This window comes from Pituophis catenifer, unplaced genomic scaffold, assembly GCF_029215685.1.
Source record: "Pituophis catenifer annectens isolate HBS135680 unplaced genomic scaffold, rPitCat1.0.hap2 SCAF_7, whole genome shotgun sequence".
Classification (NCBI taxonomy): domain Eukaryota; kingdom Metazoa; phylum Chordata; class Lepidosauria; order Squamata; family Colubridae; genus Pituophis; species Pituophis catenifer.
In genome coordinates this window covers 36,748,849-36,774,427 of record NW_027256887.1, presented here as the reverse complement: position 1 = coordinate 36,774,427, position 25,579 = coordinate 36,748,849, and the positions used below count along the sequence as shown (strand labels likewise).

The 25,579-nt window shown below is 40.4% G+C and overlaps 1 protein-coding gene across 1 annotated transcript in view; it reads right to left on the bottom strand.

Moving 5' to 3' along the window:
- Positions 1 to 425: 425 nt before the first annotated feature.
- Positions 426 to 25,579, bottom strand: part of ANO6 (anoctamin 6) — a 113,221-nt gene continuing 88,067 nt past the window's right edge. Inside the window, exons 15-21 of the mRNA XM_070947876.1 lie at positions 25,321 to 25,490; positions 20,638 to 20,735; positions 16,954 to 17,084; positions 14,015 to 14,220; positions 2,246 to 2,448; positions 1,796 to 1,901; positions 426 to 560 (exon numbers count right to left, since the gene is read on the bottom strand). Of these exons, the coding sequence (XP_070803977.1) occupies positions 426 to 560; positions 1,796 to 1,901; positions 2,246 to 2,448; positions 14,015 to 14,220; positions 16,954 to 17,084; positions 20,638 to 20,735; positions 25,321 to 25,490 (1,049 nt within the window). The remainder of the gene's footprint in view (positions 561 to 1,795; positions 1,902 to 2,245; positions 2,449 to 14,014; positions 14,221 to 16,953; positions 17,085 to 20,637; positions 20,736 to 25,320; positions 25,491 to 25,579) is intronic.

Below are 25,579 nucleotides of genomic sequence, written 5' to 3'. Positions count from 1 at the left end.
CCTCCTGTCCAACAGACCCTGAAATACAAAATAAAATTTTATATGAAGATGGAAATAATAACACATAATTGATTTTTCCAACTGGAGAAGTTCATGAACTAAGAGGATGTTGGGTTGGGTGGATTAATAATATATATCAAGACTTTTAAGAGGAAATTTCCAAGCCAGAAAACAACTCAGGAGAATGTATGAGTGATAATATACGATACATATGAAAATTATACGTTCTGTTAAACTTATTTATGAATATTTACTTCTTCTCTTCTGGTATTGACCTATTAAATTTTTAATCCAATTTATGTTGATTTCATAGAATATTTCACTCATTATTAGATGTTGTAACTAACTAGCATTTATTCACATTTAGGTCATAAAGTGGTATCTGCTCCTTTTAATAATTTGTCAGCAATGTTCCCCATATTTTTTTAAATAATTTTTAGAGGATTTTCATGAAGAAGTATTTGTGTTAGGTATTTCTCCCGTTTAATTTTGCTCTTAGTTTTCCATGACACATCTGGAATGGTATATGAAATGATAAGCTTCACAAAGTAGACAACATGCTGAAAAAAAGTCAATAGAAAGACAATCAGTTTCTTACAATGAACAAGAATTATTGGAGGGGAAAAAACAGCAAAATTGATATGCCCCAGTTTAAAATTCTCTGATTAATGTGAAAGGTGTATAATGCTGTTTCTTATAATTCATTGTGATAGAAGGATCTGATCTCCAGACAAAAAAACAAAATGTACCCCACAGAGCAATTGTCTCAGCTCAACTGAAAAGGGAAATATTTTTTTATGCAGTGCTGCAGGATGATTTTTTTTTTAAAAAAGAGGTTAATTAGTTGGTAATTTCTGTTCCATTAATTCAGCACTTGATTACTAGTAAACTACTGGCATAGGGTGTGGGGGCATAGCATTCTAATGCCATCTCCTTAACATTAAAATTAGATTTGCTTTTTCCTTCTAAGTCATTACAAAAGTAATGAAAAGGCAACATCCCTATTCTATTTCCATCCCTATGCATTCTATTTGGAAATTAATTTTATCCTAAAAAATTATATGGAAGAACCATTGCCATTTTGTTAGGATAATACAACATAGGAAATATTTTTTAAAAATACAAATATCCTCATTGAACTTTTTTTTCACAAAGTGCATATACTGTATCATACATCTTTAAGAACAGGGAAGGTAAAATTAAATGATTTAAAGTATTTTCGTTTAAATAAAAAAATATCTTTGCAAATTTTTAGTATCCATTTTTAACTAAAGAGAGAACATAAAATTGATAGTGAGAATCAGAAAAGTATGGATGGAGTAATCTGGTTAAAAATGATAGTAAAACAGGATGAAGAGTTAATGATGTCAGAGATAATGCTTAAAGTATAGAATTGAATTTAGCGCCGATCAAAGTACAAGTGAATATTTCCATACATACATTCATGTCTGTTATGAATTGATATTAGAGTTGACATGTTTAATCCTACTTGCCATCTTTTATAATTATATAAAATAGAATCTGTACATCAGTAAGCGTGGGTAACGAATTGTTTGGAGACACCCTAATTGCAAGATTGTGTAGTGTTCCCTTAAATAACATGCTCTTATTAATAATTTTCACTGATAGTATATGGTAATCTCTGATGGCTGGCAGAAGGAATAGGCTGTGATAGGTTCATACAAGGATAGAGAAAGTGAAACTGGATAGTTGTAAGAAATATAAAACAGATACTGACAGGGCTTTTAATACCAAATATTGGGGGGGGGGAAGATTTAGAAATAAATATACTGACCTCCATCACAAGGATGAATGCTAACTTGGCTGCAATAACATGCCAGTAATAAATATTATATTCATATTGATGTTTATGTCCAGGAGGGTTTCGGAAATCTCGATATCTAACATAGTTAAAGAAAGTAATTCAAACAATTATTTCAAATGTCTCTGCAATAATGTACAAAGACCAGAAGGGGGAGAAAAGATTCCTGTTGCTCTGGTTTTAAGGTAACACACTATATAAGTAAATGTAATCAGAATAAATTGCAACCAAATATACAACCATATCAGAGTTGCAGAATTTCATCATGCTACTATTATATTATTATGTAAGATAATAAAAATAGTGTTGAATTAAAAGACCTTGATTTTTTTTCTAGCAATTTTAATTTCCATTATTTTACACAGCCTAACAAGCAAAGGCATACTGATTTTGTTCCTATCTTTAATCAGGATATAGACTTGCCTGCATATTGTTAAATTGGCAAATACAGGAAGAACATGTGGCTTGCTTTCATTTCGGAAATCTGATACAGCAAAAATAGAAAGAGTATTGTTTATATATCCCTTCATGGTACAGCTACTGTGATCCCCATAGGGTGGGACTGAAAATGACCAGAAGTAAACCAGGCGTGGAATCATATCCGATGTAAAAGCAATTATCATTGCCTATATTGAAAACAGGAATAAGAGAACATTCGCTTGCTGAGATGGTTAGCTATAGAAATCAAATAAATCAAATAAAAACAGACAGTCTAAATCTTCCTAAACAGAGATATACATAGATAAACATTATACAAATTATTTCTGTTCTTGGTAGAAGGGTAGAGTACAAATATAGAACTCCAATTTATTATTTCTACTGTCACAATAATACACAGCAAATACATAGTAATTGCTTTCAGGAAAATCTGTTATAACGTATTTCTTCTTTCTTTATGATTGTACCTCCTTCTTTATGTCTCACCACTTTAAATTATTACAATGTATTCTATGAACCAACAGCATTTTCTAATTATTATTACTAATAATCTAACTAATTACTAATAATTTAATAATCTAAGAATAAATCTAATTTATTCTTTCTATTAAGCTTGCACTAACAATTTAGCTATAAGTTTATTTAATACTCTAATATTCCTCACTGATGTCAGAATATACAAGCATTATCCCAAAGGTGCTTATTCTGGAGGACTGGACTTCTTGTGTTTTCTTTGAAGACGTTTTGCTTCTCATCCAAGAAGCTTCTTCAGCTATGACAGGATAGTGGGGAATGGAAGGATTTATATTATATAATATTTAATAATATATAATATATATTCTTGGATGAGAAGTGAAACGTTTTCAAAGAAAAAACAGGAAGTCCAGTTGCCTTCCAGAATAAACACCTTTGGGACAGCCATGACCTGGATGACTGAGAATCTCTACTGACTCCCAAGCATTATCTTAGTCTGATGCAGTTTGTTTCAAAGCTGATTCCTTCAGGAATTAAATATTTTAAATTACATGTCAGCTTATGCCAATTAGCTGGAGGCCTACCATTTATATTAGTTTATATAATTTACAGAGAGCAATACAAAAAACTCCCCCTTGTCACCTCACGCCTGGATTATTGTAATGCTCTCTACATGGGGCTCCCCTTGAGAAGCACCCGAAGGCTCCAACTGGTCCAGAATGCGGCCGCGCGGGTGGTAATGGGAGCAATGTGGCGCTCTCATGTAACCCCCCTCCTGCGCGAGCTGCACTGGCTCCCAGTGGTCTTCCGGGTGCGCTTCAAGGTTTTGGTTACTATCTTTAGAGCGCTCCATGGCTCAGGACCAGGGTACTTACGAGACCGCCTCCTGCCACCAATAGCCTCTCACCGACCAGTTCGCTCCCATAGAGAGGGACTCCTCAGGGTGCCGTCGGCCAAACAATGTCGACTGATGGCCCCCAGGGGGAGAGCCTTTTCTGTGGGGGCACCTACCATCTGGAACGGGCTTCCCCCAGAGTTACGAAACATCCAAGACTTACGCATATTCCGCCGAGCCCTGAAAACATTTCTATTCCAACAAGCTGGTCTGGCCTAACTCTCCCTTTTTAATTGGCTTTTAAACTGTCTTTTAAATTGGGTTTTAAACCTCTTTAGATAAATTTGGATGTTTTTTAATCTTTGAGCCTAAATTACTTAATCTGTTTCTTAATAGTTTTTAACTTCTATATGTATTTGTATTTATTATGGCTGTTCACCGCCCTGAGTCCTTCGGGAGTAGGGCGGTATACAAATATGAAAAATAAATAAATAAATAAATAAATAAATAAAATGTAGATTATTTATATAGTTCCTTTGATGACATAAACTTTCAATGTCTTAATATCTATTCAAATCTGTATAATAAACCTGAGAATGTATCTTAGAAGCTTTTATATCACTGATCTACCACAATTTGAATTTTTTGCAACAAGAATGCAACAGTCATTCTCTGACTGACTGAATTTAAAAAAAAGATGATTTAACTATTTCTTTAATTTTAAGATGTATAAGTCTGTCCAACTCAGTCATTGTGAATCTGAGGGTACAGGATATAAGATATATGCAATAAATCAAAAAGAAACAACATAACAATGAGCAGACAGTATACAGTATAAATACAAAATCTAAAATAGTGGCAAAGTGCACAATAAACTGCCATGGGGCGGGGATGGGGGTGGGAACACTACTCAACTGGCCTTTAATGGCTGGGGGAACTACCAGGCCTAAAAGTAGGAAGTAGGAAGATTTGAGACTTGTATATTAGAGGGATAAATATAGACATCATATTTTATGTTCCTATTATTGCTTTATCCAGTGGTGGGATTCAGCCAGTTCACACGGGTTTGGTAGAACCGATACCTAATTTTTTGTTGAGTTCGGCAAACCAGTTATGATAAATCTGTGTTTTCCAGAACACATCTGATTTTCATTCAACTTCCTTCCAGGCGGGGGAAAAAAACCCTCCTCAAAAGTCCAAGAGAGGAGTGATGGAAACCAAATGGAGATGCGGCGTCTTCAATCATGTCACACAGGCAAAAACTACTGTGTTTGGGGGGATGTCTTACTTTACAGTAGGCAGCAGGGGTGGGGTGGGACCTGCGCATAAGGCAGCAGACCAGGGCCAAAGCACTGGCAAAGTGCCAAAGGGTTGGGCAGGGTGCTGAAGCAAGCGGGCATCCTGCCTGCAGCGCCATGCCAGCTGCCCCTTCCTGGCCAGAGCTGGAATGCCACCATGTTTAAATGCTAGTAGATGCCAGCCTTCCCTCTGCTGGAGAGAGACAGGCCTACTTCAACACCTGGCGCCCAGATGCCCTCGCTTCCCTCAAGCATTTCTTTGCTAACCTGATTTCCAGTTCCATCATGTTTCTCTGTCGTGTTTCTCAACATCATGTGCAGGGAAATAAAAGTATGTGGGACTAAAAAAACAGTTCAATCAATCAACTCCAACTTCTTGCAAAAAAAAAAAATCTCATGAAGTTGGAATTGATTGAACTTTTTTTTTTAGTCTCACAAACTTTGGTTTCCCTGCACACGACAGTGAGAAATGCGATGGAGAAACATGATGGAGTTGGAAATCAGGTTAGCAAAGAAATGCTTGGGGGAAGCGAGGGCATATGGGGTGCAGCAGAGCCAAGCGGGGATCTCTCTTAAATGAGAAAGCAGGGCAGGGAGCCAGGCTGCCTGCTGGAGGGAAATGCTGCCTCCCAGTCAGAGGCCAGGCCAAACATTTTGGCTACGCAGCAGAGCCCTGATCATCTTTCCCCTCCTGCCAGTACAAGGGATGCTTTCTGCCTGGAGTGAGGGCCATACTTTACAGCCCTGGGCCTGGCATGGCTTGGCAGCCTGGCCTGTTTCCTGGCCTCTCTGGAAGTGGGGAAATCCAGGCCCCACACTCCTTTGCTAGCATGATTCCTGCACCCCCTTCCTGGCCTGGGTGTTATGATTTAACACCCGCCTCATATGGTTGTGATCAGTCTTTCCTCTGCCTGCTAACTCAGGAAAGAATTATCAGGCAGAGGAAGGCAGGGGGCAGCTGACACTCACCGCTCATTTGTTGCGTTTCCCCGGGAGCCGCCCCGCCTGCCCCATGCCCAGCTGGTCATGGCCCACTTGCAAATGAGATGGGTGAGCCCGATAAAGAGCCAGATCAGGTTTCCGATCCTTGGGGCCTTCTCCATCCACCAAGATTTGAAGAGTTGTTCTTCAAACTCCCACCCTCCCCGGGCCTGCAGAGTGGCCAGGTGCCTGCCACCATTCAGGTTGCAAGATCGTGGGTACAGAAAGGACATAGACAGTGACTTAGTAACAGCTTTTTATTAGCTCCAGTATAGCAATGGAAAAGCCTAGCCGCAGCAGCCCCTTTTAAAGGGAGCTGTCCGCAGCTTCAGCCACTGATGTTCCTCTAAATCTCCTGCGTCTTTTATTTAATTCTAATTGGTCCGTTTGAATGGTCATTCAATACTCAACACCCCTCCCCTCTAGATTAGCACCAACCAATCCTGGAGTCTTTCAAGACACGTAGTCATGTAAGTAGGCCATCTAGGGGCGCGACTGGACCTGCACAGTTCAGTTGTTCCAGCGCTCTTGGAGTGAGAGGTCAAGTTCTGTGTCTCTCCTGGAGGTGCCTCTGGAACTCTCTCAAACTCTGTTGCTGCTGGTGGTGTGGACTTATTCTGTTGGGTGTTCCTTCCGTCTCCCCCCAGCTGGAACGGTGGACTGTCGCAGTCATCGGTGACTCCCTCCTGGACTTCAGATAAGTGTTCGCTGTCCTCTGGTGGGTTTGAGAGTCGTTCTTGTTGTTCGCTTGGTGGTGTTTGGTGTAGGGCTGGTCTGTTTCTGTGTGGTTTTCTGCTCTCCTCCCCTGAGTCTCTACTTGTGTTTCATGGTCTTTCCTGACTAGTCGGGCCCTGAGTTGATCTATATGTCTCTTCCAATTTCGCCCATCTTCTGTTTCTAACCTGTAGGATAGGGGCCCTGTGATTTGTATTATCTTTGTGGGGATCCATAAGGGGTTTCTGCTGAAATTTTTAGTGTATACCTTATCCCCTACTATGAACTGTCTAATTTTGCTGGTCGAATCGACTGGTTTCTCTGCACTGTAATGGGGGTGCAGTCTATCTAAATGGGATTGTAGCTTTCTCCCCATTAGCAGCTCCACGGGGCTTCTGTGTGTGGTGGTACCTGGTGTAATGTGTTGTATGGTCAATAGCTTATCTATCCTCGCTTGTATGTCCCCTGATCCCAGTCTGGCTAAGGCTTCCTTCGTTGTTCTCACTATCCTTTCAGCCAAACCATTTTTGGATGGTTTCCCTGGGGCAGATAGCACATGTCGGATGCCCTGGCTGGCTAAAAACATCTTGTATCGTTCCAATTTTAGTATATGTGCTGCCGAAGCAAGCACGCTGGCTAAAAACATCTTGAACTGGTTCGCCATGAACTGGGGTCCATTGTCCAAAACTATCAGGTCGGGTACTGTGTTGCAAACAGTTTCCGCAAGACCCTGATGACCGCCTCCGATGTTGTTGATGTCATTAATTGTACCTCTAACCATTTAGAGTAGGCATCAACTATGATCAGGAACATATTTCCCTGGCATGGCCCGGCAAAATCTATGTGTATCCGGGACCATGGTCTCCTGGGATTCTCCCAGTCATGTGTGGGCGTGGCATGTGGTGCTGGCCAGGATTCCTGACATGGTGTGCAAGTCGATACCCAAGTCTCTATTTCTTTATCCATCCCTGGCCACCAGACATAGCTTCTTGCTAATGACTTCATCTTTACTATCCCAGGGTGTCCCTCATGCAACAGGTCTAGCACATCATTCCTTAATGCTTTTGGGATGACTACTCTATCCCCCCACAATAGACACCACTTTAATCCTGATAGTTCTGTTTGTCTCGTTTTGAATGGTTTGAACTCCATGTCTATGACAGTCCCAGGCCATCCCTTCCATACCCAGTTCAAAACGCATGCCAGCATCCCACCCTTAGCTGTTGCTCTTGCGATGTCCCTAGCCGAGATCTGGGTGTTCTCCATGGTTTCTATCAGCAGGGTGGTTGTGGCTGGTGCCGGGTCTTCCACTGGTTCTGGAAGCGGGCATCTGCTGAGTGCGTCGGCGTGGTCGATGGTCTTCCCGGGTTTGTATTGTAGCTGGTAGTCATATGCCGCGAGGAACTCAGTCCATCTTAGCATTCTTGGTGACAGAATGGGGGGTGTCGGCTTGTCTCCCGCGATGATTCCCAGGAGCGGTTTGTGGTCGGTAATGAGTTCGAATTTTCTCCCATACAGGTACTCGTGCAATCTTTTTATGTCAGCTACTGCGGCTAACGCTTCTTTATCTAGCTGGCTGTAATTTCTTTCTGGTTTCGACAGTGTTTGTGAGTAGAATGTGATGGGGGCTTCTCTGCCATTGGGCATGCAATGGCTCAGTACAGGTCCTATGCTGAATGGGGAGGCATCGCAAGTTAATCTTAGAGGCAAGGTCCCGCTGTACTGTACTAATACTCTGTCCGAAGTTAAACGTCAATTTATTTGTTCGAATGCGTTCTTTTCCGTCTTCCCCCATGTCCACTCCATCCTCTTATCCAGTAGCCGGTGCAGGGGCTCCGCAATCGTGGCTTTCTGCGGCAGGAAAATATTGTAGAAGTTCAATAACCCCAGAAACACCTGCAATTCTGTTTAGTTTGTTGGGGTTGGAGCTTCTCTGATGGCCTTTAATTTTCCTAAGGTGGGTCGTATTCCTGCCCCATCGATTAAATACCCCAGGAATTCAACTTGTGTTTGGGCTAGCTGACACTTGTCCCTTTTCACCTTCAGCCCCACTTCCTGGAACCAGGTCAGCACCGCCCTTAATCGTTGCTGTAATTGCTCCCAATCTTTGGCTGAGATTAATACATTGTCAAAATAGTGGACGACTCCTTCAATTCCCTGAAGCAACTGTTCCATGAGACTTTGAAAAAGTCCTGGAGCTACGCTTACTCCAAACTGCAAACGCTTGCACTTGAACACCCCTCGGTGCATGACTATTGTCTGTGCTTCTGCCTTGGCATCGTCCACGGGTAATTGTTGGTATGCCTGGGCCAAATCCAGCTTCGCAAATATTTTCCCTTGACCCAGGGAGTGTAAGAGATGCTGTACCACGGGTACTGGGTAGGCGCTCTGCTGCAACACCCTATTTAGGGTGCTCTTATAGTCTCCGCAGAGGCGCACTGACCCATCTGGCTTTGTGGGGGTGACAATGGGTGTTTCCCACTTAGCATGGTCCGTTGGCTCCAGTACCCCTTGGGCAACGAGTTTGTCCAGTTGCTCATCTATCTTGGGCCGTAGAGCAAAAGGAACACTCCTGGGTTTAATTCTGACAGAGGCTACCTGGGGATCTAGGTTGAACGATATTGGGGACCCCATGTACTTGCCTAATTTGCCATCAAAGACATCCTCGAATTCTCTCATCAGCTCATCTTCCCAGCCGTCGTCTTCAATCCGATCGACCCCCGGTTACTGCTAGTCCCAAAGGCTCGAACCACTCCAGACCTAATAGGCTGGGTCTGTCCTGGTCCACTATGGTGAGAGGCAGTTTCCTCGGAAGCCTTTGAATCTTATGTTGAACTGTCCAATGCCCAGGACTGGAATCCGGTTGCCTTGGTAATCTTTTAGCGTGATTCTTTGATGTTTGAGTGCACTGGTCGTGAGGCTGGGAATTAGTTGCTTTATGGTGGCCCAGGATACCATGGAGAGGCACGACCCTGAGTTGACTTCCATTTTGCAGGGTCTCCCCTCGATGTAAACAGTTGCCGCCATCTTCTTAGACTTTCCCGCACTCGCGTGTCTGACTATTATTGTTTGATGGGTCTCCCCTCTTTCTGATCCGTAGTCCTCACTCCTGCGCCTTCTCCCAAACGGCTGTTTCCGGGCTCCTGTCTGGAACTGTCTGGCTCATGGCTGAGGGCCGGTTTGTCTGGTCCTGCGTGAGGCTGGCTGGGATGCCCTGCAAGCTCTTGCTATGTGCCTTTTACAATCATATCTCTGGCAGATTGCGTCTCGGAACCTGCACTCTGATCTTGGGTGATTCCCTTCGCAGCCTGCACACCGCAGTTCCCTCTTTCCTTTCCCTTGGTTCTTCTCTTTGCGGTCTGAGCAGAGGTGATGGACTTCATCTCCTTCGTCTTCTTCTGATTCGGTCTCTACCTCCTCGTAGTGGATGGTGGCTTCTTCCTTCCCTTGCGGCCCCTTGTTCATTTTCTTCATGGCGGCTGCAGATTTCTGGGATGCCTCAGTCGCCATTGCTTCTTCCAAAGCCTCTTGAAATGTTATTTTTGGCCTTGTAAGTAAAGGGCTTTGTAATGTGAGGTCCCTCAGGCCCAGTACAAGACGGTCCCTCATAGCTTCGTCCATGTTTAGGAATTCGCAAGTGGTGGCTATCTCATGCAATGTGGCCACAAACTCGCTTATTGATTCCCCTTCCTTCTGGTCCCTCCGGTAGAACTCGTGTCTTCTTACCAGGGATGAAGCTTGTGGTGCGTAGTGGGCTCTCAGAATGTTCTGCAGGGTCAGCCAGGTCATCGTTCTCAGCTCTGCCGGTGATGCTAGCGCTTTTGCCATCTTAAAAACGGTGGCTCCGCAGTGGGTGAGGAAGAGTGCCCTCTTTCTCTGTTCCGATAAGCTCAGCAAGTCGTTTGCCTCGAGGAACATGTGGAATCTCTCCATGTACGATTTTCAGTCTTCTCCAGCCGGGTTGAATGGTGCGGGCGGCATGATCGAAGACATCTTCTGGCCGTTGCTTCTGGTGGCCGGCGATTGCTTTGGGGAGCTTAGTGACTTAGTATCCGATTGTCCTCCTGAAATCCCACATTCATCGCCAGTGCAAGATCGTGGGCAGAGAAAGGACACAGACAGTGACTTAGTAACAGCTCTTTATTAGCTCCAGTACAGCAATGGAAAAGCCTAGCCGCAGCAGCCCCTTTTAAAGGGAGCTGTCCGCAGCTTCAGCCACTGACGTTCCTCTAAATCTCCCGCTTCTTTTATTTAATTCTAATTGGTCCGTTTGAATGGTCATTCAATACTCAACACAGGTGTTGGAAGAGGAATGCTGAGGGGGAGAGTGGAAGGGGCTCTGGCCCTGTCTGCACAAGCCCACACCTCCTGAGGGCATCCACTGGTGGGGGCTCCTCAACGGACCCTTTCTGGCAGGGCTTGCCCAGTTTCCCTCCTCGCTCCCACGAGAACCGGTTGTTAAATTATTTGAATCCCACCACTGGCTCTAGCTCTGTATAAATATTTTAGGAAAACAGCAGGATATTCATTTAACTGATCGAAGTCATGACAGATTTATTTATTTAATAAAATTATATGCCATCCATCTCACCTAGAAGTGACTTTAGGAGACTTACAAATAGATAAAAGTCTTTCACAATTTTTGCCCCATCTAAGCATAAAAAATTATTTCACTATTTGAGGAAACTTAATCTGGATATAGTCTGTCTTCAAGAAACACATATTAAGAAACAAGACAAGAAATATTTGATAAATAAACGATTAGAAGAATTTATATCAGCTGGTATAAAAAAGATTAATGGAGTTGTTTTATATATAAAACCCCAATTCAAACCTAAGCTACTTATAGCAGATGGACATGGTAGATTTTTAGCAGTGGAAATAGAATTTAATGAGATAAAATCAATAGCAGTGGGCGTGTACAGGCCAAATGATGATAGAAGCAATTTTTTTGATCATTTAATGGATCAGTTACTGCCTTTCTTGTATGGAAACTGGCTTATGTTGGGGGATTGGAATGGAGTGACTACACCAGCTTTGGATAGAACATCAATCAAAGGGGTTAACCCCTCACAGGGTAAATTATCTAAAACCTTCTTTGAGATGATGGGTAATCTAGCACTAATAGATTCATGGAGATAAAAAAATGGAAATGCCAGAAAATATACCTTCTTCTCTGAAAGACATAAATCTTTTTCAAGGATTGACATGATATGGATATCTAAAAATCACACAAGTAAAATGTTGACATTCTGGACATTCTGCCTAAACCTTTCTCGGACCATAATCCTGTGCTTTTGGTTTTAAAATGAAAGTGCTCGAGTTTCAGATGGAGATTAAATGAAGCTATTCTACAAAAGGAAAGGATTGTAAAAGACTGTAAAAAGAAACAGCAGGAATACTTTGAGAATAATTTGGGAAAAGGGACAAGCTTAACAACAATATGGGATGCAGTAAAGCGTTTATGAGGGGCTATTTTATACAGTACAATCATTTAGAGAAGAAAATATCCCAGGAAAAGATGCAAAGGATATTGGACGAAATTAGACAGATAAAAATTCAATTGCAAAAAGTCTTTTGCAAATTTATTAACCAATCATCAATTTTGTGTTTGTAATGGATACACTAAGTATGTTGGTGTTGTTATCCTGTGTGATATTTCAGGCAATCATTTTAAATATGAATAAAAGATATAAGGAGCTATCCTTGGATTTCAGTAGTTCTAAAATCTTGGTATATTACACACTTTATGTGGATTTTTTTCTTCCTTTTTCCCCCTGTTCATCATATCTAATTCTCAGAGACTCCTTCCAGTTTTCTTGACAAGATTTTTCAGAACTGTTTAGCCATTGCTTCTTTCCTAGGGCTAGGAGTGAATGACTGGTCCAAGGCGTCTTTGTGTCTAAGGCAGGAGTAGAATTCTAGACTGATGTCATAACCACTACACCAAATTGGCTCTCATTTCTGTGGAATGCCTATGGGTATATCTGCAAAGTATTTTTAAAATATAATACAATGCTTATTAATTTTCTGAAAGAATCTTTAGTTCACTATTAAAGTAGGGAAATTTGAGTTTTGAACTCTTGAATCTATACTTATATCCTGTGACGATATCTTTAACACTCTCATCTGTTTATCTGTCCTCAGACTCAATAGGGGCACAAACATGCCAAAACCGGTCTAAATATCTAGCTGACTCTGCAACCAACTATTATAATTTGCCAATACATACAGAAAGACCTGCTTGAAGCAGTTATTTAGCAGGATAAATAGGTCTCCAAATTCCTAGTCTGAAACCAGAGTTAATTATCAATTAACCTTGATAATTTGCTTTCTCTCAAGCACCTTGCACTCAAGTGGGATACCCCATATATCTCTGTGCCCAGGAAATTATTTAGGAGAGCTTCTAGTATGTCTCTTTCAAGGCATCCAGATGGTCTCTTGACATAATAGGTATCCAATCACTTTTCTCTGCTAGCTGCAATCTTTCCTGGTCACAGTATTTCATGCTCTAATAGCTTCCTGTCTAGATAAATTCAATATGCTGCATATGGAATTGTATTTGAGCATGACAAAAGGCTACAGACAACTGTCAGGAATAGTTATTAAACTACCATTTCTAACAAATTCATGCAGTGAAAAGAACTAAACATGAATTTAACAGAGGAGATTGATGGTTCTTAATAATGGGATTATTTTTCACTCTCTTACACCAATAATAGACTAGATAAAGGTAATTTGGGGTTTTGATTTTAAATATTTGGCAAAATAAGTATCCTCAGATTCTAGTGCAGAGTTAGTGATTGTGCTGCCTACTGAAACCTGTTTGTAGTGCGCTCAGCTTTTACATTTGTGATAAGTCAGATATTACAAAGGCACCTTAGGTCTCTCATGGTTCTTAATCAAAAGATAACACATGAAAACATTTGATCCAGACTATTTGTCCAGTATTTGGGGGAAGATGACTGAAAATTCTGTTAATTGCATATGATGTCTTTTGAATGAGGATCTACTAACTGATGTTGTCCTGAATTATTTGTTAGATTTAAATCTCATATTTTTGCTACCAGTAAGATCCCCTTCATTTTATTTCTAGGGTCTCCTTTATTTTATTACTAAAAAATATTTCTGTGAAATGCATTGGAGGGAGGGAGGGAGGGAGGGAGGGAGGGAGGGAGGGAGGGAGGGAGGGAGGGAGGGAGAGAGAGAGAGAGAGAGAGAGAGAGAGAGAGAGAGAGAGAGAGAGAGAGAGAGAGAGAGAGAGAGAGAGAGAGAGGTCCAAGTTATGCTATGAGTTTTGGTGGCTGAGGGTGAGCCAGAATCTGAGTCTCTCCAGTCCAACTACTGTTTAATCATGGTATGGTTTTTATAATATTTAACAACTGAATTATTAAAAAGTACAATTGTTGTAATGTTTATAAGCAGGTAATTATTGTTGTAAAATGTACTTACATTGGTTATCACAGCCAGAATGGCTATTCCTTGCATGATAGGTTGCCATGCCCCTATATGTTGGGCTTTTTGGGAAACCATGCGTCTATACTGTGTGGTAATCTTCCAAGCATCCACATGAATTTCCAATAAATTGTTAATAAGGGCCAGAAGGGGTGCCAACGGGAATGATGTCACAAATAATGTTACAAATCCAAATTGTATAACTAGAAATAATAAATATAGTATTATAATGTTGATGAAACAGTAGTGCTTTATCTGTTTTCAAATCTCACATTTGAAGGATATTGCAAAATCTCCATTCCCACTCCACTCTGGGGCCAGCCAGAGATGGTATTTGCTGGTTCTCCAAACTGCTCAAAATTTCCGCTACCGGTTCTCCAGAACCTGTCAGAACCTGCTGAATAGCACTCCTGATTCCAGGTTTATTCAATCATTTTCAGTATCTTATTCAATAAATTTCCAACATGTTATTCAATATTTCAACAAAAGAATATATACATTATTAATGTGGTGATTGTCTGTCTGTCTGTCCGATCTATCTATCTATCTATCTATCTATCTATCTATCTATCTATCTATCTATCCATCCATCCATCCATCCATCCATCCATCCATCCATCATCACATATACAGTGCATTCAGAAAGTATTCAGATTCCCTTCACTTTTGTCATTTTGTTATGCTACAGCCTGATTCTACAGTTGAAATTCATTTTTTTCTCATTAATCGACACTCAGCACCCCATAATGACAAATTAAAAACAGAATTTTGGAAATGTCTGTAAATTTATTAAAAATTTATTAAAATTTATTAAAAAAAAAAACTGAAACGTTTGCAAGAACATTTGAAATTTAGCTCAAGTGCCTCCCATTTCTCTTGTTAGTTGCTGACATGTTTCTATGCTTTGATTGGAGTCGACCTGTGGTAAATTAAATTGATTGGACATGATTTGGAAAGGCACACACCTCTCTATAGAAAGCCTCACAGTTGACAATGCATACTGTAGCAGAGCAAAAGCCATGAGGTCAAAGGAACTGCCTGCAGAGTTCAGAGAAAGGATTATTGCAAGGCACAGCTCTGAGGAAGGCTACAATAAAAATTCTGCTGCACTAAAAGTTCCTAAGAGCACAGTGGCTTCCATAATTCTCAAATGGAAGAAGTTTGGCACAACCAGGACTCTTCCAAGAGCTGGTCACCCTGTCAAACTGAGCAATTGGGGGAGAAGGACCTTAGGAAGAAAAGTGACCAAGAACCCAATGGTCACTGACTGAGCTCCAGTGATCCTGTATGGAGATGGGACAGAGTTCCAGGGCAACCATCACTGCAGCCCTCCACTGATGGAAGCCTCTCCTCAGTGCAAAACACATGAAAGCCTGCTTGGAGTTTGTAAAAAAGCACCTGAAGGACTCTCAGACTGTGGGGAGCAAGATTCTCTGATCCGATGAAACCAAGATTGAACGGTTTGGCCTCAATTCTAAACATTATGTTTGGAGGAAACCGGACACCACTTATCACCTGCCCAATATCATTTCAACAGTGAAGCATGGTGGTGGTATGCAGCAGGGACTGGAAGATTGATCAGGGTTGAGGGAAAGCTGAATGGAGCAAGGCACATAGCCAAGACAACATAGGAGAGACTTAGGGATAACTCTGAATGACTTGAACCCTACTGAACATCTTTGGAGGATACTGAAAATGGCTGTCCACCGATGGTCGTCATCCAACCTGACTGAGCTTGAAAGGATTTGCAAGAAAGAATGACAGAAAATCTTCCAATCCAGGTGTGCAAAGCTTGTCATGTCATACCCAAAAAGACTCAAGGCTGTAATTGCTGCTAATGGTGCTTCAACTAAGTACTGAGTGAAGGTCTGAGTACTTATGCCAATGTGATATTTTTATTTTATCTCTTTAATAAATTTACAGACATTTCTAAAATTCTGTTTTTGCTTTGTCATTATGGGGTACTGAGTGTAGATTAATGAAAAAAAAGAATTTCAACAACTATAGAATCAGGCTTCATCTTGACAAAAGTGAAGAGAGGGTTGAATACTTTCTGAATGCAGTATGTATGTGCGTATACACACACACACACACACTGTGGTGGTGCAGTGGTTAGAATGCAGTACTGCAGACTACTTCTGCTGACTCCTGGCTGCCTGCAATTTGGCAGTTCAAATCTCACCAGGCTCAAGGTTGAATCAGCCTTCCAACCTTCCAAGGTGGGTAAAATGAGGACCCAGATTGTTGGGGGCAATATCCTGACTTGGTAAACTGCTTAGAGAGAGCTATAAAGCACTGTGAAGCAGTATGTAAGTCTAAGTGCTATTGATTTTATTTATATACAGTATAAAAACATATCTCCTTTATATAGAGAAGGGTTATTAAAGATATTGGAAGAACTGAAATGTGCACATATTATGTTTATCAGAAAATGTGTATTAGTATCTCTTTATAGAAATGAATATACTTTTGGGCTAATATGGACTTCTGCTCTCACCAACGTTTTTAAAAAAAACCATAGGTGATAACCAGGATGGTCTTCCCATTTTTACAATATATTAAAGCCCTTTGCATAGCCAAAAATAAGAAAAATTGGTGTACTAAAGTTGAATTAGAAAGTATGAGCATCTGTTCAGAGAGAGATAAGCATGAAAGGACTTTGTATTTAAGACATACAGAAGCCTTTTTAATACTAAAGTCTATGACTCAACCAAAATTCCAGCATAAATTTACACATTCATTTTACATATAATTTAAGCATAGCTCTTTGCATTAGGCCTCCATACGTGTGTAGGCATGCACACATGTACATGAGGTACACACACATTTTCTTCCTTTTCCTCTATTTTGTATTAATTATTTAACAGAATCTGTGAAGCAAATTTTGATCCAATATATAACATGACAAGAAGAAATAAAATGATTAGTTGGCTTACCCATTTCGAGGTATTCATAAAACAATCCAAGTTTGCCAATGGCCTGCAAATGGTAGTCCTGCTCCCAGCGAGGAACAATAATTTCGGATCGTGTAGCTGAGCGGCATCTCCCAACCAGATTTTTAAGCCACCTGTACATTTGGAGAATCAGCAAGATTTATTCTATCTGCTAGAGTAGAGGTGTAACATTTGAACTCTATCAGCATTTCTTTGTTGCTCCCAAAGTTCCGCAAAACAGTAGAGCTAAACATTTCAATTTTTTCCCACACTGGGAGGATTTAATCCATCTAATTCAAATTGAAAAAATAAAACAATCCGTTTATAATTTCTATGTTCAACATCATCCCAAATCACCCCAAATTAGCTATCAACTCTGGGCTGCAAAACTTCAGACGACTTCAAAATGATAACAATAGCTTATGGTTTTCTGTATCTCTTTATTTTTTATTTATTTTATTTATTTTATTATTTTTATTTGTTATTATATTTATTTTTTATTTGTCAAGCATATATAAGATAACAGGTAAAAGTATAAACATAATTTGAATACATGAAAAGATTAAGAGTAAAAAGGAACATTAGGACAGGGACGGTAGGCACGCTGGTGCACTTATGCACGCCCCTTATAGACCTCTTAGGAATGGGGTGAGGTCAACAGTAGACAGTTTAAGGTTAATGTTTTGGGGGTTTGGGAAAGAAATCCCCAAACCCCCAAAAAGTCAGGTAGTGTATTCCAGACATTGACCACTCTGTTACTGAAGTCATATTTTCTGCAATCGAGTTTGGAGCGGTTTACCTTGAGTTTGTATCTATTGTGTGCTGTTGTGGTTGAAGCTGAAGTAGTCATTGACAGGTAGGACATTGTGGCAGATAATTTTATGTACTACACTTAGGTCACACTGAAATTGGCATAGTTCTAAGCTGTCTAAGTCCAAAATTTGAAGTCTGGTGGCATAAGGTATTTTATTGCGGGTAGAGGAATGAAGGACTCTTCTCGTAAAATATCTCTGGACTCTCTCAATTGTATTTATGTCCAATATGCAGTGCGGGTTCCAGACAGATGAGCTGTATTCAAGAATTGGTCTAGCAAATATTTTGTATGCTCTAGTTACCAGAGAAAAAGCTACCCTAACCCTAACCCTAACCTAAGATTAGGCTTAATGCCTTTTTGGCAATGTTGTTACAGTGGGCTTTGGCACTTAGATCTTTAGAAATGAGTACTCCAAAGTCCTTGACAGAGTGAGGGTCATCTACAAGGTTCATCTAATTTGTATTTTATGTTTTGATTTTTTTTTGCCAATGTGCAAGACAGAGCATTTGTTGGTTGAGATTTGAAGTTGCCACTTGTTAGACCACTCTGACACATAGTCAAGGTCTTTTTGAAAGGTAGTTGCATTGTCGGTGGTGTTGAATAGTTTAACATCATCAGCGAAGAGAATGCAGTTGCTTTTAATATGATCGCAAAGGTCATTTATGTAAAGTATGAAGAGAGTTGTACCTAAAACACTGCCTTGGGGAACACCACTATTAACAGGTACAGGATTTGATAGAGTGCTTCCTATTTTAACCACTTATTGTCTGTTTGACAGAAAGGCAGTTATCCATTCATGTAGGAGTCCAGAAATGCCATAGGATTTTAGTTTTAGAAGTAATTTGTCGTGTACCACTGAATCAAAGGCTTTACAGAAGTCTATGTAAATTGCGTCTATTGCTCTGCCCTGATCAAGATGTGTAGTCCATATGTTTTTGCAATGTAGTAGTTGTAGATTACAGGATAATTTTTTTCTGAAACCAAATTGTTTGTTGGAGAGTAGGTTGTTTGTCTTTAGGTGGAGGGTAATAGATTGGTTAATGATTGATTCCATGATTTTGCAAGTGATGCAATATAAAGAGATTGATCTGTAATTTTCAACTAGGCTAGCATCTCCCTTTTTGAAGATAGGGATGACCATGGCTTGTGAACCACAAGCAATGGTAGGGCAAGAAGTTGGTACTGAAAGATTTTTCAAAAATTATGCTTAGAGGTTTTGCGATTGCAGTGGAAAGCTTTTTTAAGAAGTATGCACATAGTCCATCAGGTCCAATAGATAGAGATGGTTTTAGGTAGCGTAGTGCCTTTTCAACGTTGTCTTCGGTAAAATCAATATGTATAAGATCACCGTAATCATTGTAATTATCTGAATTACGACTGGGAAATATTGGGTATGTGTTGTTGCTGTTTACAAAGACTGAGCCGAAGAACGTGTTAAAGAGATTGGCTTTAATGGTTTCGTCAATACAGTCTTCGTTGTTTGGTCCTTTTAGGGGTGGGATGGATCTCGAGTCTTTAAGTTTGTTGTTTACAAAATTATAGAAGGCAGGGGTGGATTTTGTGCATAGGTGGTTTTCCTCTTGCTTGATGTGATAATTGGTGCATTCAGTCTTTATTTGTTGGCATAAGTTTTTGTAGCGGTTTTTTAAGCTAGCTACGTAGTTAGCTTTGTTTTTCTGGATTGTAGTTTCCTTATTGTTATTGGTAGTTTATTTTTTCTGGTTTTGGGGGATATTAGTGGTATGTAAAGTTTAATGATTCTTTTGACTTCGTGCAAGATAATGTTGTAATGGTCGTCAGCAGTATTACAGCCAATGAATAGACTTTGCCAATCAAGAGATGAGAGTTCATTGTTTTTGAGATCGTAGTTGGCTTTTTTAAAGCTATAACTGGGAATCCCATCATTATGATGATTTTTGTGAGGGCATAAATTGAGACAAAAGTCAATCATAACTGTGGTCGCTGTTGGAGAATGGTTCTTTTATTTGTAGTCCATAAATTGAGTTTAAACTGTTGCAGAAGATGAGATCAAGGCAGTTGTTGAGTCTAATGTTGTTAGTTACTAGTTGATCAAGTCCCAGATTAGTTATAGTATTGTACAGGGTCAGGGGTGGGTTCTACTTACCTTTACCACTGGTTCGCAACGGGATCGCGCGCGCATGCCTTGCTTCTGCGCATGCGCAGATTGCTGATGATGACATCTGGGGCAGTGGGCGGGACCTCCCGCCAGTTTTACTACCAGTTCTTGTGAAACTGGGGGCAAAACACCACTGTACAGGGTTGCATGTATAGGTTCAGTTGTACATTCATTTAGGATCCAATTAATAAGTGTAAATTAAGGTCACCAAGAAAGATTATAGGGTGTGTGCAGGAGGCTGCTTATATTGGTAGTGAAGTTAACTAGTTCAAATTTGCAATGTCGTAATCTGGGGCTCTGTAACATAGTAAGAACCGAAATGTGGTATTTAAGGACAGGTCACAGACGATGGTTTCAGGAAGAGCAAGTTCTTGTGTAACTTGAATATTTTTTACATGTAGGGACTTTTTGTAGACTCTTTGTTGCCATCTAGGTTACCTGAATTTGGGGGGCCCAGTGAGAGAGCCCTAACTTAGCTCAAATTGAGTTATAAATTTAGTTGACTTAAGATAAGTACAAGATATAGAACTAGTACTAATTTTTAAAAAATCCTTTAATTCTCTTTATTTATTTCTTTTCTGAGTATTTCTTAGATCGTCACTGTTTTTCTGAGCATTTGACAATTAAATCTATTTTACTGATAAAGCTCTGTTTCTTAATTCAGGGATTGCTTTTTGTAGTGCAAATCAATTCTTCAGGTTTCTTTCAACTCCTGGTATCAATGCTATTTACTTACGGAAAAAGCACTTCTTGAATGTTATTCCAGATGGCTTTGCCTCCCATTATTATTGCCAGCTGTGTTGTCAGCTCAAGAAGACATCCACCTGGATCACACTAAGTGTGAAAAAGGGGGGGATCAGAAATAAAGCATGTTATAACTTGCTTCCTGCAAAAAAATAAGTTCATAATAGTTTCTTCAACTAAGCTATCCTAAACTTTATGAAAATGTTTTTATACTAAAATCTGCTTATTTGTATTTAGTCAATTTTATCCAACTATTCAGATAATAACTTCTGTTCAACCTAGCATATTAAACTGAGCACTAAAGAATGCTAGAAATCTATTTTTTCAGTTTTAATGTTCACTAATGAGATTAGCTGGCCTGAAATTACATATCCCAAATCAGAATATAAAAAGAGACAGATTAAAAAATCTCTAATCCACTGTCTTGTTTTCACAAGCCCTAGAAGCTCCTTGGATGAGAAGTGAAACATCTTAAAGGAAAAACAAAGTCTAGTTTGTCTTTGGGATAACCATGACCTGGATGACTGAGAATCATCATGGACATATAGTTGTGTTGTTGCTTCCCAAAGTTGATAATTCAATAATATATTGCTTGCTTGTCCTATCTAGTTCTAACTAATGACAGATATTTTTTCTTTAATCCTTTTTCTAAAACATATAATAACAAAGCTCATCACTTGTCCTTCAAAATTAATTCAGATTAATGAATTTTGCAAGCAAAGTGAGGAGCTTAGTTCTTTGTCCTCAGTATACTGCCCAGTAAAGAGGTAGCTTTTTATCCAGGTATTGAAGTAGAACCACAATGCCTATGGCTGGTGGTTGAGCATTTCAGGAAGATGACTAAGGCATTTTTTAGTGTTTTGTGTTATAGCTTTGTGATATTACATTTTTATATATCTATATATGTATAGAAAGAAGCAGACATTCTATGAGCTCCGGAACTTAAAATTTTAAAATAATTAAAAAAAAAATTATTTATTTTACTAAGCTATATAAGTATACATACATATATATATACACACACACACACAAAACCACATTGTGCAAACTTTCCGATACACACAAGCAACCTGCTTAAATAATCTACAGATTAGGTTACATTTAATCCTAGCAGAAATCCAGTTATTCCTCCAGTGTTGTGTGAACAGTTTATTAGGGCGTTAATTCACTCTCTTAACCCCAAGATTAAGACAATATCCTCAGAACCAGGAGAATTCTGGTCATAAAACATAAGACAGACTCAGAAGAAGTTGGATAAGAAAATATAAAAATGACAGCTTCAACTGACTGTTTTGTTGTTGTTGGCTGGATTTAGGACCAAGCTTGAGGTTGCGTAGGAAAATTGCAAACATTTAAAATAAAATAGCAGAGGAATAATTAATTCCTTTCTTTCTGCTCAAAATTGGTTGCTGACATAGTTTTCACTTTCAGGTCTACAAATTCCTGTTTTAGGGAGAAATAGCAATAGCACTTAGACTTATATACCACTTCACAGTGCTTTACAGTCCTCTCTAAGTGGTTTACAAAGTCAGCATATTGCCCCCAACAATCTGGCTGAGAGAAAGGTGGAAGGCTGAGTCAACCTTGAGCCAGTGAGAATCAAACTGCTGAACTGCCTTTAATCGTCACCCAGCAGAATAAGCTTGCAATGCTGCATTCTAACCACTGCGCCACCACACCTCTTATATGTAATGTCGCCAAAAGGAAGATAATTCCTTGACACCAGCCCTTGTTCGCCCCCTCAAAAAAGAAAGAACAGCTGGAAACAGAAGTTTAAAAAATCCACAACCTGTTCTGCCCCAGCTACGGATCCCAAAGAACGCAAAGAATGTTAAAACGTTCTTAACAACCTGCCTGAAATTCCACAAATAAGATAGAGCCTTACTAGAGTTGGCAGAAAGCCCAGAATCAAGGTTTGTAGAGAAAATTCAAACTCAATGATCAGCGAACAAACATACGTTGTTTCCTGCAGCTTTTTACAAGCTGTGTGCAAACTTAAATAGGCTAAGGGAGTGGCCAATTAGTTCCAAGCCTTATTCTCGAGACCTCCTCCTGAGTAACCACTCCTGCCTTTTGGCAGCTCTGCATGCCCGTGCATTGAGAAGAGGCTCCTCCACTTCATCCTCTTCACTTAAAGGAGCCTCTGGAGGCTCTGAAAGCCCTGGTTGAATCCCTGCCTCTGGCACCACATCTTCTTCAGCCTCCTTGCTGTCTGACTTGAGTGCTGGCTACACAGGCTGCTGGCGCGACACTACACCAGCCTCCTCATTGTCGGGATCAGCAACAATCTGCGCAGGCCGCTGGCGGGCCACAACACAACCTACTATTTGAAAAAAACCCACAACCTACTCCTTGATAAGATAGAAAAATATGGTTTAGACAGCATCACCAACAGATGGATTCCTAACTGCCTGACAAACTGCACTCATGTAGTTCTTAATGGAACTGCATCTATAGGGAGAGAAATGGGGTGCCTCAAGGGTCTGTCTTAGGCCCAGTATTCTTCAATATCTTCATAAATGATTTAGACAAGGGGATAGAAAGGAAATTCATCAAATCTGCAGCTAACACCTAGCTGGCAGGAATAGCCAACACTCCAGAAGATAGGCTCAAGATACAGAGGGACCTCGACAGACTTGAACATTGGGCCCTATCTAACAAAATAAACTTCAGTGTAAGAAAAGTAAGGTTCTACATTTAGACAAGAAAAAACAAATGCACAGATACAGAATAGGTCATACCTGGTTCAATAGTAGTAACGGCAAGAGGGATCTGCAGTGGTTGGATTCAGCTGGTTCACACCGGTTCAGTAGAACCAGTAGCTAATTTTTTGTGGAGTTCGGCGAACCAGCTGAATAGTGCCCATTTCAATCCCTCTGGTGTCTTGGCCTGGCTCACTGGGCCTGCACATAAGGCAGCAGCCCATGGCCAAAGTGCCAGTGGAGTGCCAGAGGGTCATGGAGGGTGCTGAAGCGAGCGGGCATCCTGCCTGCAGCACCCATGCTGGCTGTCCCTTCCTGGCCTTCCCTCTGGTGGGCCTGGGCAACTGATGGAGAGGGGCCCGTTTCAGCACCTGGCACCCAGATGCACTCACTTCCAGCAAGCATTTCTTTGCCTACCTGATTTCCAGCTCTGCCATGTTTCTCGCCATCGTGTGCAGAGAAACAAAAGTTTGTGGGTGGGACTAAAAAAAAAAGTTCAATCAATCAATTCCAACTTCACAATATCTTTTTTTTTTTCATGAGAAATTGGAATTGATTGATTGAACTTTTTTTTTTAGTCCCACAAACTTGTTTCCCTGCACAAAACGGTGAGAAACACAACGAAGAAACACGATGGAGCTGGAAATCAGGTAGGCAAATAAATGCTTGGAGGAAGCAAGGGCATCTGGGTGGTGGTGGATGGGGCAAGCTCCGCAGCATGGTGCTGTGTTGCAATGGAGAAACGGGCAATGGAGTGGCCGGCATGAGGGAAGGAGGAGGCTACTTTCCCTCTTCTCCATGTTCCTCCTCCTTTCCTCATGCTGGCCACTCCATTTCCCATTTCTCCATTGTAGTGCAGGGTCCAGGATCCACTTTGATAACAGGGTGGGGTGTAATTTAACTATTGTTTCACCCAGGATCATGTTGAACATTGCAGGACACTCATCCCATATGTGCAGGACGCTCATCCCACATGGGGGTGGGCCACCTGCCTCACGATGGCCAACCTGATCCTGGATGAACCGGTTGTTAAATTATTTGAATCCCACCACTGGATCTTGCATACCTAGTGGATAATCACTTAAATACCACCCAGCAGTGTGGTGCAGCTGCCAAAAATGCAGTCCTAAGATGCATTAACAAAGGGATAGACTCGAGATCATGTGAAATGTTAGCACCACTTTATAATGCCTTGGTAACACCACACTTGAAATATTGCATCCAGTTTTGGTTACCACAGTATAAAAAAGTTGTTGAGACTCTGAAAAGAGTGCAGAGAAGAACAACAAAGATAATAGGGGACTTCATAAAACATATGAAGAATGGTTGCATTCTTTATTGGAATGTCTATCCCAAAGGTGCTTCCCCCCCTCCCCCGCCCCATGACCTGGATGACTGAGAATCTCTATAGACTTTCAGGGGTATGTCTGGTTTAATGAAAAGAGGTGACATGATAGAAGTGTTCCAATATCTAATGGGCTGCCACAAAGAAGAAGAGGTCAGCCTATTCCTCAAAGCACCTGAAGGCAGAATAAGAAGCAATGGATGGAAACTAATGAAGGAGAGAGCCACCTAGAACTAAGGAGAAATTTCCTGACAGTTAGAACAATTACTCAGTGGAATGACTTGCCTCTAGAAGTTGTGGGAGCTCCAAAAGTGGAGGTTTTTAAGAAGAAATACAATTACTTGTCTGAAATGGCATAGGGTTTTATGCTTGAGCAAAGGATTGGACTAGAAGACATTCAAGGTATCTTCCAACTCTGTTATTGTTTTCAAAGCCCTTATCCAATGCCTAGCATTGGACATTATCCACCTACAGTTGCCAAGTCCACCTGAATGCAGAAATTTCTACCTCCTCAATAAATGTATGTATAGAATGCCATAGTCCAAAAAGGTAAAGAGGAAAAAAGTGCAATCAGCTTAATAGTTATCAGTTGAAATATACCTATAAAACAAAATTCATTCATTCATACCTCCTCATTTCTGTATTTTCCCAACCAATAAACTGGGTCACCAGGGAAACCTATAAATTTACCCTTAAAAAATGCAATGTAGAAACATGAAGAATAATAGTTGACAAATTGAAATAAAAACATCTTCGTAGTTAGGCTATATTCATAATCAGTCTGCGTCCTTGGTAATTCTGCAGTTTACAGGTAAAGGAGAGAGAAATTGTTAATCCAAGAGCAATTTTTTGGCAAAAATATTGTGTTTTAGCTTAAATAACATTAT